At 40.7% G+C, this 13684-nt stretch overlaps 1 protein-coding gene across 2 annotated transcripts; it reads right to left on the minus strand.

The window, feature by feature from the left end:
* On the minus strand, window positions 1-13524 carry BCCIP (BRCA2 and CDKN1A interacting protein). 2 transcript variants are annotated; one of them, XM_012781377.3, is made up of 7 exons: window positions 13325-13524; window positions 9121-9195; window positions 8582-8662; window positions 4548-4637; window positions 3627-3763; window positions 1556-1730; window positions 1-391 (listed from the first exon to the last, which is right to left on the minus strand). In XM_012781377.3, exons 1-7 carry the CDS (start codon window positions 13490-13492, stop codon window positions 221-223), a joined length of 897 nt encoding a protein of 298 aa, XP_012636831.1. In that variant the 5' UTR covers window positions 13493-13524; the 3' UTR covers window positions 1-220. The 2 variants fall into 2 exon arrangements, with proteins under 2 accessions (XP_012636831.1, XP_012636830.1); XM_012781376.3 differs by having other exon boundaries at window positions 3576-3763.
* Window positions 13525-13684: the final 160 nt, after the last annotated feature.

Here is a 13684-nt window from a genome sequence, read left to right on the forward strand (position 1 = left end):
TTTTTTTCTCTTATTGGAAAAGTTTTTAATCAACCATTCATAATTTGACCAAAATTTTAAAAAACAGGTATTTTTAAATGTGTCACAGACACATGGGACAGAGCCCTACTTTTTGTATAGGATCTTAATCTGAATAAAGTCATGAGTTTTTCAGTAAATCTCCACTGAGTTTTCTGGTAATTTTACAAAAACAAGCTCATCACTGTCCATGGGAAATGGGTCAGATGGATAGATGTTCTTTCAGTTTATCCATGACTTCGTTCATCTTGTCGCCTGGAATTAACATCACAGTTCGCAATGGCTTCATTGGTACATCATCAAAAGACCATTTGCCTCCCAGACAAGTGTCACTCTCCTCCTGCACCGAGTAGTTGAACTTCAGGATTGCCTTCTAAACCAAGCAAGTTATAATGAATTAAAAACTTGGACAACCAGAGGCAAAATTCGTTTAATCTACAACAAAGAATATTATGTTTGGCATATATTTAAATAAGAATGACAGCTAAAGGAAGCAAAACTCAGAATAGCTCAAATGGGACATTTAGGCAGAAGTTATAAAATGCTCACCAAGTAGATTTGTAACCCACATGAGGAACATGGATAGAGACCCACCATTTCTAAGAGGCAAACAGCAGCTAGGTGATGATAATTTCATTTAATTGTCAAAATAATCTTGTAACAGAAAAATGAAATTAAGACTCATAACATTTGACAGTTAACAAGAAGAATACGTCTTCAAACACTGGTCTTTTCCCACTCTAGCAGCTGCTTCTTTAGTATAATGCTGTTGCGTGAGGATGCATAATCGAGCATTTTAAAACACCACTTAGACACTCCTGAAAGGGTCCTCCTGAGGTGCTGAGGCATACATTTTAAAAAATTTATTTTTATTATTTACTTCCTAGAAAACAAGGGCAGTGCTTCAATCTTCAGTGGAAGTTTGAAAAGTAATAATTGATATCATTTAATTCAGGAAAATATACTCCCCCCCACATTCATTTAAGATATTTGAGGAAGAGTATGAGAAATAATCATCTCGAGTATTCGGTTGTCCATCATGGTTCAAGCTACCTTTGTAGAAAAACAGCGCTGGAGATCCCACCAGCAGGATGACCTCCCCAACTAAGGGCAGCAGGGCTGCCCCAGCTTCCCCACCTCAGCTGTGTGATCTCAGACCATTTCCTTCATCTTCCTCAGACTCAAAGTCCACGTATGTAGACGCAGGCTGATGTCTATCTCACAGCACAGTTTTTGAATGAAAAATCTCACAGGAAGCATCTTATAAATGCCTAATCATTCGTAGCAGGTTAATCACTTTTCTGCTCCCCACACTCAGAACCAGCAGTGGGGGTGAGGAGGCTGGTGATACCCTTTTGAGTACCTACTATGTGTTAAGCACTTACATTACTAATAGCTGCTAGCTCCCAGGAACACAGAGAAAAGGAAAGTGGCCATACTTGAAGGACTTTGACATAAAATGGGAGAACAATAAATCTTGATTATTTTCAATAAAATCCTTATTTACATCTAAACAGATGAAACAGAATAGTCTTACCTCATAGAAAAATTCTTCTTCTGCATTTGCAAACATCAGCTCATCTTTCTTTTGGTTGCTCCATTTCTTTTTGGAATTGTTTTTTCCGGCTTCCACAAATGTCTTACTAATCAGAAGGTAAAAGCAGCACTTTCCACATGGCTTGTTAGTTTTGTGTGCATCTGCTAGTTCTTTCCTACAAGGCACACACAAACAGAACGTTTGCCTGCTGGGTCCAGTGAAATCCATCAGCAAAGCAGAGCACAGAGAAAACCAGCAAGGAAGCTCCAGTGGCTTCTGCTGTGACACAGGTTTACTGAACAGACTTTTGATCTGTATGCTTCTAAAGCAATGGATTTTTATTTAGGCACTTAGTTGCACTTTAGATTGATTATGGCACCACTTTTTATAACAAGTAGTATGATGAATCTCAGATAATGCTCTGAGTTGCACCTACACAGCAACTAACAGATGAGTCTCAAATTCACTCAACATCACTGCTCTGCCTGTGCAGAAGTTAAAAACATGTAAGAATCTGAATTTTGTAAAGCAATGAACATTTAATTGAAACACACAAAAGCACACAGCCATAACTATGTCACTACAGCATGTGACTACTGTGCAGTCTCTAATTGCTAGAATCCGGTACTAATTTCTGACATACAACAGAAACTGCATAGATACAGACACCCTAAATTCTATCTAGAACAGTCAATGGAATCCCAACAAAGCCTTGTTTTTCCCTTCTGAAAATTACACATAGCCCTATGCATCTGGCTGCCCCTAAGCAAAAATGTAAAGAAACTCAGAACAACCCATTTCTGTTTGCTTTTAATAAGATCAATAGAAAGCAGATCACTCTCCTGTAAAACCAAATAAATCTGAGCTCCAGCCAATCAGAAAAAAAAACAAAAGAAAAACAAAAAACACTTAAGGTACCAGAAGTACAATCTAAATAGCAGCTGGGAGCAGGAGGATAAGAGTAAAACTAAAAACCACAGAATCCATAAAGGAAAAATGGCAAACAGAAAACTTTCCAGAGTGTAGTTATATTCCCACAGCCATTTAAAGGGAAACCACAAGTGCTACGACCTCTGAGAAATAATATTCCATAAAGAACCTGTCTATATTTCATCCTCTATTTCAAAGCACAGGCGATACAACTTTTAGTTCACTCAGTTTGCTAGATGATTTCACAGCTCTTCTTCCATTTAAAATATTTTTGTAAACTTAAAACTACTATAGCAAAAAACAAAAGAACAACAAAACACCCTAGGAACTATGGTTTCATTAGTTATAAAGGAATATGAGGACTATGGTTTCATTAGTTATAAAACATAGTAATAGAATTTGGGGATTTTACTGTTTTTGTTATTGTTATATTTGTTCAGCATTTTGTGTTCCAAAAATTTATCTGTTAATGTGAAAAACTTCAGTCAAATGGGGGTGAAAAGTCTATATGAAATTCATCTAACTTTTTTTTTTTTTTTTGAGACAGAGTCTCGCTTGTTGACCAGGCTAGAGTGAGTGCCGTGGCGTCAGCCTAGCTTACAGCAACCTCAAACTCCTGGGCTCAAGCAATCCTTCTGCCTCAGCCCCCCGAGTAGCTGGGACTACAGGCATGAGCCACCATGCCCGGCTAATTTTCTATAAATATTAGTTGGCCAATTAATTTCTTTCTATTTATAGTAGAGACGGGGTCTCGCTCTTGCTCAGGCTGGTTTTGAACTCCTGACCTCGAGCAATCCGCCCGCCTCAGCCTCCCAGAGTGCTAGGATTACAGGTGGGAGCCACCGCGCCCGGCGAAATTCATCTAACTTTTATACCATTTAAATCTTTACGATTATTGTCACAAATAACTAAAACTCTTCAAAAAACCAATTACTGATAATGTATGTACCTCATAGGATGTTACTTCCACCTTCCTCACATTAAACCAAGGGTGGAACTCTTTCTATACCCAGATATTCCACTTAAATCACATTTCTGAATCTACTTGGAAAAACACAACTGCTCAAAGATGCTTTCCCAGGTCTCTTACTGAAGCTGCTGGTGCATGGGCAGGGCAATCTGTGGAGGGACGTTAATGAACCTTTCACTCAGCAGAAAGCCCACAGGCTTGGTGGTGTCATTTAGAAGCTTATCCAGCTGTTCAACCATGTTCTTGTCACAGTTCTTCTCACAAGAGCTTAGAATCAACTCTTTAATTTGTTCAGCACACTGGGTACCCTAGAAAGCAAAGAGAAGGCTTGCTTTTTATTGCAGATCATCACTGACAGGAGAAAACTTGAAAGTGAGAACTATCACTATCGCTTTTATCTTACAGGTAAGGGCACTTTCCTGCCATAGCCTTTAAATCTTGTATGTCTTTAGTGTTGACTGCTTAGTTGTTTCTCAAAAGTAACTAACCCTGAGTATTTACCATTCCACGATCTGTGGTAAGACAGGGTTAGAATTAATACTCAGATACAGTGCAATAGCAATTCTAGTCCATCTCATAAAGGTAGATGGAAACAATTGGAAAGTGCTTTTTAAAATTAAAGATTATATGCAGACTGCATCTTATTCAGAGGACGGTAGGCAGCTGGTTTACTTTTTATTACAACTCAGCAGTGAGTCAATAAAAGAGATGAGTCAAAACACAAGTAAGTATCAGTAACTGCCCTCAACTTCAGAAAGCAGCAAGGCCTCAGAATATTCACACTACACAAGTAGCAAGGATAACAGCTGCAGAGAGGGCACAAACAGCTCCTGTGTCAATGCCAACATCAGGACACCAGCGATGGAAAGCCAGATGATTCTCTTTTCCACAGGGAGTAAATGACTTTTACTGGGCACAGATTATTCAAAACACCATCTTCATATTAAAAAAGGATTACGTAAGATTTCACAAGAGCACATATCCTTACAGTTAATATCATTGTCTGACGTAAAAGACACTTTCACCATGCATTAAATAAAAGTGGTTTTGGCCTAAGGAATAACCATTCAGATGTGTCCCCATGAAACCAACCTTTCTTTCAGTTAAATTTAAAAGGCTTATGAAACCAAAAATCTCATCTTCATCCATATCATCATCGCTGTCTTCTGAAACATCCGTTTGCTATTTTAAAAAGAAAAAAGATTTAAATTTTATATTTAGTTGAGAAGAAGTATTATACCAAGTCTTAGAACCTTGGCCTCATTAATCTTTTCACTTTTCAAAAGCAAAACTTTGTTTTACTGCCTTCATCTTAAAAAAGCATTATATCCTAAATGCCATGAGTCCTTGCTCATTTCACTTTATCTCCCTTGACTCTGTTCCTCTTTTTACATTCTGGATGACCTCATCCTGCTCTAATTTTCTTTATACTAGATTCTCAAGACATTTACCTATACCAGATTCTCAACTTTTCTAAACATTTGGCTGGGGCCAGCCCTTGCTTGTTTCTCTGCTGGCCCATAACACTGTTTCACCTAAAATGCATATGCTTCCAGAGCACTTGTCAGTCTTGATCATCAGTGAAGTTGAACAATGCTTGAGGGCCACTTACACCTGCCATACGGGCAAGGAGAGGAGAAAAGGAGAGCAAGAAAGAAAATGACAACTTAAGAAAACAGAATTAAGAATGAAATGATTGACTCCAACTTGAACTTCCCGGCTCCACTCTGACAGCCTTTCTACTGGGAGGCCTCAATGCCTTATCCACATTTTCCCTTTTGCTTGTTGCCTATTTGCTTGTCCAAGTCGTAAATGTTTCTCTCACTGCATCCCCAGCAATCAGCATGGAGCCTGGCACGGAGTAAGTACTCAGGGAATACATGCTGATTGAATAAAATGAAATGAGGCTGCTGCTTTTATACCAAAGGACAGCAGGGATCCACGACTGCCTCTGATGTCCTCGAACCTGTTCTGGTGGGAAGGGACTTACAAAGTTCCAGTTGCACCCTTCAGCACACTGGCTCAGTTATGTATGGTCTATAGCCTTTGGCAGGACGTTCATGGCATCAAGGTGCCCCCAGGACCTCAGGTCTAAGAATAGAGCCTCTGTGGGGGCAGAAAGTCAAAGCAAAGCAGAGACTGAAGGAGAAGCCTGGGCACACTAGGGGGGGGGGGGATCTAAGCTGATGATGCCACTGGGGAAGCTCAAGCAAAGGAGTTCCCAGGCTTCAAAACCAAACAAAGCAAAATAAATGTTCTCACATCTGCTGAACCTGCTTGTCAGACCACCAGTTCCTTCTTGCTGGAATAAGAGTGGGAGTAGCTCAGGTAGAGCCAAGAAGGCCTAGGCAACTATGTACCAAGATGAGATAAAAACAAGGCAACACAAAAACAGAGAGTGAGAGGGTAGCTCATGAGGGAGACTAACAATTCCAGTGTGAAGACCAAAGGCACATTTGCTCATGAAGGAGAAAAGGGAAAGAAGCCCAGGGGAAATAACAACAACAGACAAACCAGCCTTGGTTCTCCAAAATGATGTGAGGGTCTTCCACCTTCAATGTTCCTCTCCCCATCATAGGCCCTGTCAACTGCATCCAGGCAGGGGTACACGGGGTCTGCCTTTCCATGGGTCTGGGGTCACAATCACATCTACAGCTATCTGTCTCTCCACCAAGAGCTCTCTTTGCATGACCTTTTTCTCTGCCCCATCCCAACCCACCCTGTATGTCTCATAAGCCTCTTCATTCAACACAATTTTTTAGTACCTAAGTACTGAGCAATTCATGATAGCCAGGGAGGACTCAGGAACAACTCACCCCTGCACTTCCGGCTTCTCTCTCCAACTCTTGCAGATATTGCAGATGCTGTTCACTGTTGCCCCCTGACCATTTCTCTCCATGCCCCTAGGGCTTGTCGTCTATATAAGAGTCCAAACCTCCCCACACCCCGACTCACCCAGTCCCAAAGGCTCCAGTGAATGCTCTGGGCAGTCGCTCCACTAAGAGCAAGAAGTCTCTATTCTCAGGACATCTCTGTGGAAGCCAGTGAAGCCCTAATAACTATAATGCTATTTGTGGTTATCCATTTAAAGGCTGAGTCCTTCCATTAGAGGATAAACTCTTTCAAGGATAAAAACAACTGCTTCTCCTACATATCCATCAGATCTTATAAGTTAATCAGCTAGAGATCACATTTATTTAATGAAAGAGCAGGGTGGTCTGCTTTTTCCCATTGCCCTAATAAAAGGAAGCTGCCACAAGGTTCATTTCTTTCTTTACATTTAGTGCCCCAAGGTTACTAATGTCATCAGAAGGTCTAAGAATTGTAATAAAGATGTTGCTAACCTCATCATTCAGTGGCATAAAAGCCAGATTATGGTGTTTGAGAAATGAATAGGAGGAAAGGAAGTGGAGACCATGAATAAAACTACTTTTCAAGAATTTTGGCTTTGAAAACAAAGTAAGATGGCTGAAAGGGAGGTAGTTATAGTGGAACATTAGACTGAAATGGAGTTTTTTGTTTGTTTTGATTTTCATGTAGACTAGGGAACAGGTGCCAGGAATAGGAAAAAGACATCAACAATGCCACCAAGTGTCATGGCTCATGCCTATAATCCCAGTTATTCCAGAGGTTGAGGTAGGAGGATCGCTTGAGGCCAGGAGTTCAAGACAAGCCTGGGCAACATAGCAAGACCCTATCTCTAAAAAAATAAACATGAAAGACATCAATACTGATAGCTAAACATATGTGGCACTTGCCATGTGCCAGATACTATTCTAAGCACTCAGCAACTCATTTTGTTCACCTATTTACCCTACAAGGTAGGTGCTAATGTCCTCATTTTCAGAGATGGAAATGGAAAAAGATTAAGGTCATTGTGGCAGACTGCACCTTCCACAGTGGCCCCAATGGATATCCTATCTGACATTTTATTTGGACAAAGTGACCTAGACACTCCTCCCATTGAATGGTGGGGTCTGTGTGCCCTCCCCTCAGTAGAACTTTGTGTCTGTGCTGTTAACATGAATGGTGGAAATGTCACCATATCATAAGATGCTATGCACTCTGCCTGGGTCTTTTGGATTGCTTGTTCTTGGAGTCCAACCAATGTATAGAGAGGCCCACATGGAGAGGAACTGAGTGACGCCACTGGCCCAGAGTCCCAGCTGGGCTCCCAAGGGACAGCCAGAGCTAACTTGCCAGGCATGTGAGTAAGCCACCCCGAAAATGGATCCTTGAGCCCCTAGTTGAGCCTCCCTAGCTAATTTGACGGAAAGCCAGAGCAGAGATGAGTCGTCCCCACTGAACTCTGTCCAAACTGCAGATCCATGAGCCAAACAAATGACTCTTGCTATTCTATGACACCAAGCTATGGGGTTGTTTGTTATGCAGCAACAGATAACTGAAACAGCCACCAGATGATAAGTGACAGAGCCATTGAACCCAGACCTCATCTTGCTGGACTCTATAACATCCCTCTGGTAATGATGACAATCCCTTCCTTCAAATGCACTCTTCCTTGCTCTGTAGGATACCACTCTCCTGCTTTTTCTTCCATTTCCCTAGTCATTCCTTCCCATCTCCTTTACTGGCTCTGCCACTTATTTTACTCATCCAAGTGCTGTTGGTACTATCAGGGTATCTGTCCCTTGCCCTCTCTGGGCAATCTCAACTACTTCTATGGCTTCAGTTACCTCTGATCTGCTGAAAACTCCTGTCTTCAGGGCTCCAGCTGCTACTTAGTGTCTCACCTCATGTATCACAGGCAACCCAAACTCAAAGGCCACAAATCCAAACTCACATTCCCTCTCCTAACCTGATCTCCCTCTGTGTTTGCTGTCCTGGTTGCTCAAGCCAGAAAGTAGCAGTCATCCTTAACTCCTTCTACTGTCATTCTCAGACAGCAATTGTGCACGAAGCCCCATCACACTTCGTCTCCCAAATATCTTCTAAACGAGCCCACTTCTCTTCCTCTCCATTGCCACTACTGAGATTACTGCATTTGATAATGCTGGATTACTACAATGGCCTTCCAACTGGTCTCCCTTCCTCCAGTGATACTTCTTCTGATTTGAGCTGAACTAAATAAAGAACTCAATCAGAATAAACACACTTGTCCTGCTTACCTTAATTACACTCCCAACATGGTTCTGTTGAATTAAGAGATCTGTTAGTTCCGCAGTGTTCACAGGAGCCTTTAGGAAAAGCTAAAAGGAGAAAAAAAATTATTTTAAATTAAGATCAAAGCATAATTTCTAATAAAACTTGAAATCCCAGATATTCAAATAAAAACAATGAAATTTCAATGACAGCAAGCATTGATTTTGTAGCACCCATGGCAAAGTTATATGGCTGTTATATAAGAATTGTTTCACTCCACAAAGTTTGGATGTGAATTAAAGAAAACAAAATAATAGCTCAAGTAATTAGCAGATGAAAAGAAGGGTATTTTAGGACACAGAATACTTAGAGGGAGGGATCTGGGAGCAGAGGTACAAATCGAGGGGTTAGCCCTAGGAAAGAAGAAAAACAATTCTTCCTTCCAGACAATGTGGAGAGAATAGAAAAAGGAATTCTAAAAGGATGAAATTTGAGAGAGCTTGTGTTGAATGGCCTGGATTTTCTTAATAGAGCAAATTTATATGTAACAAGTAAAAGACAATACCTGCTGCAGTAATTTCTTAATTCCGTCATAATCATTATCTGAGATGGAGTAAGCTTCAAATTCAATATTCACTTCCTGCAAATAACACACAAAACAGGTTGTCATACATAACTCTCTAAGATGATTCGGGTATTATTTTTCACTTTGCAGATTTTTCTTTTCTCTCTACCTCCATTCTTTTAGGCGCTTTCTCTATCAGATCATCTACCTATAATGCCAGAAAAATGACAAGAAGAAAATGTTACCCGAAAAACTAAACATCTAGGCTTTAACACAGCAAACACTGCCAAGATTGCCATCTGTACAGATTACAAAGAACCTTCATACCATCTCCTCATGTGACATAAAAGCCTGAGAGGAATAAAACACTCAGAGTGACCTAGTTTAAACATTGAGAAAGTTTGGTCCAAATAAAAGTCACAGGAGCCACAAAGGAAAAATCTTTTATCTGACTGCAAAAAGGGTAGGCAAAGAACAAAATCACTTTCAAAGTCTCTGGAATTGGCTAGAGTTTGATTTAGACCATGGATTTGAGGTTGTGCTTCATTCACATAGCAATATTTACTGAGTACCACCCCAAGTACCCAGAACTGTGCCAGTCACTGAGGATGAAATGGTGAACAAAGCAGACAGGAATGATCCTGCTCTCGTGGAGCTTATGGTTAAGGAAGAAATATAGATATGAAGGAAATATTCGCGGAAATACATGTAAAATTGCAATTGTACATGCTTTAAAAGTACATGGTGCTGTAACAACTCAAAAAATAAGAAGTCAGTTAGGAAAGGCTTCCTCAAGTGACACTTTAGCAGGAAACTGAGAAAAAAAAAGTAAAGAGGGCTCCTGGCACAGGAACAGCACAAGCTAAGGCCCTGAGGCAAGAAGAAATATGGTGAGTACAGAGAAGGTCTGTGTAGCTGGGCTCCCTGATCTATCTCTGTGAAACAACAATAGAATCTAAGAGAAGATGACAGTGAAATGCCAAAAACAAAATCTAGATGCTTTTAGATAATACATAAGATCAGTCCTTGAGGACCCTAAATAATACCTTGATAAGACACACTAAACCTGGGGCTCTGATGGAATAGTATATTTAGACGCACTTTAGGTTTTACGGGTTTTGGAATTTAGGTCTTAGCTGAAGGATGTCATGGAGGAAATCAGACCTGCTTTTTTGCCTTGCCATCCTAACTATGTGTATATTGAAATGCTTAACTGTTAAACTTTGAGGGCCTAGATATCAAGTCCTGCTTGTAGACTTCAAATCCTGACTCTCTAAACCAGGCTCAGCTAGATTATATGAGTAGCAAAATCCCAGGGTGGGAGTGTTCCAAACAGGATAAAACTAAACCAAATAATGAACTGTCATTATTCAGGACTTGAATTTATTCCTTAGAAATAAATACATTCTTTAAATAATGTTCTTCTGTTTTTTCCTTGTCTAGATAGAAGCTGTGGATCTCTGTCCTAGGCTATTATGGTATTACCAATGCAATGGATACCACATGGATTATTTGTCCAGCACTCCTTTCCCTGGGTATGGGCTCCCCTCCATATGGTTTCAGTAGGAACAGCCATCTTTGTAGAAGAGAGGCCTATCACTCACTCCCAGGTGATTTAGAATTAAAACTGTGGCATCTAGCCTTCCTGCTCTTTTGAATGAAAATCTCAGAAGCTGTTAGCATTTTTGATTTTCTGCTATATGAAGTAGAAGCTGAAAGCAAACCAAATATTTTGAATGTAACAAAGAAGAGTAAAGCAGAGATATGAAAGACTCCTAGGGTTATCTGTTGCATTCCAGACTCATGGACCCAGTCTATACCTGAGGCTCAGTTACTTTCCTACTCTTGGAGATCTGTAAGATAATGGTATATCCTTATCACAAATTTAGCTTTCTGCTGAAGCTATCCTCCAAGGATAAGCATGAAGGATTCTAATCACATGATCATAAGAATCTTAACTAAACATGTCTATTCCCTTCTCCTTCTCATCTTTCACTATCCCCACCTCTCCTTCTTGAGGTTCCCATAGCTCTGTCTATTGCTGCTCAGCCAGCTGCCTCACCTTGTCCTTTATATCAGGCTCTTTAGGACTTTAAATAAACATGCACATTTCCTTATTTACTTATACACCATCTTGCGTCAAAAAAGATCTGAGGCAGATTTTGAATTACCAAAATAATTCTCATGGATTTCTGCATCAGGAAAATGAGTTGTGGATCAGTGAACATCTCAGAAAATTAAAGCCTCCTTCAAATAAATAAAGGAATACATATCTACTAAGTGTTTCAGTATGGGGAACTACCCTAAAAGCTGTAACAATTTCTTCAGTCAAAAAAGTCATACATGTCAGAAGTAAAAACTAGAAGTGCAGAGGTTAGAAAGTTTTAAAGTTTTATTATTCAGCCATTACTCCTATTGTCTAAATTTTACCATCAAAAGTAAATTATTCTTTCAAGAAGTTTTCAACACATGGTCTCAATTGTGAAATAGTGGTAACTTCTAACTTTACAGAGTTGATGTGAGCAATACATGAGTTAATACATGTAACCTGAAATAGTATGAATTATTATTATTATATTAATATTAATATTATGCTGGAGGGTAAATTCTTAAAATTACAATTACTGAATCAGGGGATGTATATATTTTAAACTTTGATAGATATAGTCAAATTACCCCCCAAAGAGTTTGTACCAATTTATATTCCCAACAACAGTATATGTAGGTGCCTTGTTTCCTGCACTATCACCAATGATGGTTATTACACAAATTTTTAATCCTTGGCAGTCTGATAGATTTTCCATGTTAATGCAAGAAGCATTGATTTCTATAACCCCCAATTAACAAAATAGCCAAACTTCTTCTAAGTGGAAAATGGAGAGATGGCACTGAGGGCAAGGAGACAAAGTAAAGAGCTGATTTGTAAGGAAAAATGTATATACCCACACCACAGTCTCATCCCTAATCCTGTATCCATGCTCATTCGGAGTCATGTTTACCTCTATGACTTTATTTCCCATCATTCTTTCTTGCTTATTCTTATCCAGTCATCCTAGCTGTCTTTCTGTCCCTCAACCACGAGGACTTTAGCTTTTCTTATATATGAAATAGGAAGCCAATGGGGCATTCTGAGCAGGGGAGTGAGAACAGACCTTCAAGATCTCTCTGGTTGTAAGTGGAGTACAGATTGTAGGGGAACAAAAGTGGAAAAGGCATGCCAGTTAAAAAGCTCGATGGTAGCCCAGACAGGAGATGATGGAGGTGTGGATTATGACGGTTGCAGAATCAATGATGAGAAGTGTCTGGATACAGAAGGTAAACCTAACAGGATTAACTGATGGAGTGGATGTCCTTCCGTGACTGACTAGCCTGTGCCTCCAGCTGGGGATGAGGAAAGCAGGGGAATTAAAGTTAAATCCCCGGTTTTGGGTTACAGCAACTGGAGAATTTGCAGACCATTTACAGAAATGGTGGAGATTAGGAGAAAGTCATGAATTACAAATTCTGTTTTGGATGAGTTAAATTTGAGGTATCTATTTAGACACTCGGTAATCTGAAGGATCATTCAATTCTAATTATTCATTCAACAAATAAGTGCCTGTACTGTCAGGCACTATGGCAGTAGCTACTCTGAGGAAAGGAATCCAAGTTATATGAGACCATAAAGCCAAAAAATCTGACCAAGACCCGGAAAGCCAGAAAATACAGTCTAGCTGAACTCTGAACAATTAAGGAAAAATTTTGCTGGATGAAGAACATTTGAAAAGGTTCTACGGTAGAAGGGGGCAGGAAGCCTTCAAGAAACTGAAAAGGCCAATGTGAGTGAAACATGCAACCTGAATGAGTAGGAGAGTTGCTTCAGGGGTGGGGAGAGGATCAAGTCTGCAGGCTCTTGTTGACCTACTAAGGACTGGGGGTTTTAGCCTGAGAACTAAAGATAACCCGTGGAGACTACGACTGGGTCCTGGCGGGCTTTGGGAGGATAGCGGGTAGGACTTTAAAAAACAATGACTGTGGCTACAGCACAGAAAAGACTGAAATGGAACCTGAGTAGGAACTTGTCACCTCCAGTTTCTGCGTACAGACCTTCAGGGACAGGGAGGTCACTACTCCACGCAGCTCACACTGTTTTCACGCAGCTTTTGGTTGCCAGAAAGTTTCTTTCTCAGGTATAAAGCAAACTGGGGTCGCATGTGCCTCTCACCTCGTCTACGATCTCGTCCTTCTCATCCTCTTCCTCGTCACTGTCTTCCTCGTCTTCGTCCTCATCCTCGACTTCATCTTCCTCTTCTTCGTCGTCGCGCTGGACCCGGGCGCCAGGCGGCCGCAGAACCCCACTCCCCACGGCCCGCCGCTTGGACCTGGACGCCATGCTGCCGCCCACACTGCGCCTGCGCGACCTCCACTGCCTGACCTTCCGGACCAACCCATACTAGCCTAGGGGTGGGAGGCTACGAAGAACCTCGGCGCCGAGTTGACATCAATCTCAGTGCTCCTGCTGGATTCTGAATCCAGGATTCCACAGAGTTCTGTCCAGTCTGGGGTCCTAGCGTGGTCTCTTTTC

The sequence above is a fragment of the Microcebus murinus genome, chromosome 14 (assembly GCF_040939455.1).
Source record: "Microcebus murinus isolate Inina chromosome 14, M.murinus_Inina_mat1.0, whole genome shotgun sequence".
Classification (NCBI taxonomy): Eukaryota; Metazoa; Chordata; class Mammalia; order Primates; family Cheirogaleidae; genus Microcebus; species Microcebus murinus.